The 1,741-nt window shown below is 57.3% G+C and overlaps 1 protein-coding gene across 1 annotated transcript in view; it reads left to right on the forward strand.

Moving 5' to 3' along the window:
* Positions 1-177: 177 nt before the first annotated feature.
* EAH_00058220 (hypothetical protein) overlaps positions 178-1,741 on the forward strand; it is a gene marked incomplete at both ends in the record, with an annotated part of 2,056 nt that continues 492 nt past the window's right edge. The window contains one exon of the mRNA XM_013397308.1: positions 178-379. Coding sequence (XP_013252762.1) covers positions 178-379 — 202 coding nt within the window. The remainder of the gene's footprint in view (positions 380-1,741) is intronic.

Below are 1,741 nucleotides of genomic sequence, written 5' to 3' on the forward strand. Positions count from 1 at the left end.
TTGCTGTTGCTGATGCTGCTGTTGATGCTGCTGCTGTTGCTGCTGCTACTTCTGCTGCTGCTGCTGCTGCTGCTGCGCTGATCATTTGGCTGTGCTGGAGTAGATACGAGGGCCTGGAGGTTTGCGGCTGTACTAGCTGCTGCTGCTGCTGCTACTACTGCTGCTTCTGCGCTGCAGCAATTCGCTTCAACACCCGTCGTGCTGCTGTTGCTATTGTGGCGCTGCTAAGAGCAGCAGCAGCAGCACTTCCAGAAGGAGGGGAGGAGAAGCTGCGCGTACACCGCAGAGCAGCAGCAGCTGCTGCACGTGCAGCAGCGGAGTGCTACAGCAGCAGCTGCAGCAGCGCGCAGCAGCAGCAGCAGCAGCAGCAGATGCTGCAGTCTGCTGCTGTCTGTCCTCAGGTGGCTCACCGCCTCGCGCTGCTGCTGGAAGCTATAGACGGAAACTCATTCTATACAAGCAAGCTAGCTGCTACTTGTAGCTAGCTGCCGCAGCTAGCTGCTGCCTGTAGCTAGCTGCTGCAGCTAGATGCTACTTGTAGCTAGCTGCTACTTGCACCTAGCTGCTGCAACTTGTGTAGATAGCTGCTGCAGCCTATGCAGCTGCGGCAGCAACCTCTGTAGCTAGCTGCAGCACCCACTGTAGCTAGCTGCAGCAACCTCTGTAGCTAGCTGCAGCAACATCTGTAGCTAGCTGCAGCAAGCTGTGTAGGTAGCTGGAGAGGTGGGGCTGCAGCTGCAGCCCTTGGCTAGCAGCAGCTAGCTAGAGTTTGCTGCAGCAGTTGCTTGCAGATGCCTCAACTCTCCGTTTTAAAGATAGAGATGGCTTGCTGCTGTTGCTGCTGCTGTTGCTGCTGCTGTTGCTGATGCTTCTGCTGCTGCTGCTGCTGCTGCAGTGGTCTGAGTGCAGGAGCTTTGGAGGGGGATTGATGCTGCTGCAACAATAAAAGCGCTAGCTGCTGTGGCTATTGCTGGTGCTGCTGCCATGGCTGCTGTTGCTGCTGTTGCTGCTGCTGCTGCTGCTGCTGCTGCTGCTTCGCCACCTGCGCCTTAGAAAGCTCTCGGAGTCTTTCGGGCGTCGCTAGCTGAGGCAGTCGGTGGCTAGCTGAGCTCCCCCTATCTCTATCTAGCAAGCTAGCTAGCTAGCTAGCTAGCTAGCTTGCTAGATAGCTAGCTAAGTGGCTACATAGCTAGCTAGCTAGCTAGCTAGCTGGCTAGCTGTTTTGATACAGCAGAGTTAGAAAGGATGTCCGCCGGAGTCAAGGGGGGAAACAAAACCCTAAAAAGAATAGCAGCAAACGCAATTGCTGCTGCAGCAGCAGCGGGTGCTGCTGCAGCAGCAGCAGCGTCCTGCTGCTGTAGCAGCAGCAGAGAGCGCTGCCGGCGCTGCTCAAGCTAGTGCAAACGACGCAACAGCTAAATCCGCTGCTGCTGCTGCTGCAGCAAGTGCAGCAACAGCTGACGCAGCCTCCGCAACAGCAGCGGCAGCGGCTGCTATTGCAGCAGCAGCAGCAGCAGCAGGTGCTGCTGCTGCTGCTGCTACTGGGGTTCTGGGCGGTGCTTGTAGCAGTTATAAGTCAAAAAGTTGCTGCGGTAGCGGAGCCTCTGCGTTGTATGCCGCAGGACTCCCCCTGTTGCCTGCAGCAGCAGCAGCAGCAGCAGCAGCAGCAGCAGCAGTAAAACGCTGTGGATGCAGCACAAGCAGCACTCTGCCACTGCAGCAATGCGAGGAGACAACCCGC

The sequence above is a fragment of the Eimeria acervulina genome, genomic scaffold, assembly GCF_000499425.1.
Source record: "Eimeria acervulina Houghton genomic scaffold, Eah_scaff1302, whole genome shotgun sequence".
Taxonomy (NCBI): Eukaryota; Apicomplexa; class Conoidasida; order Eucoccidiorida; family Eimeriidae; genus Eimeria; species Eimeria acervulina.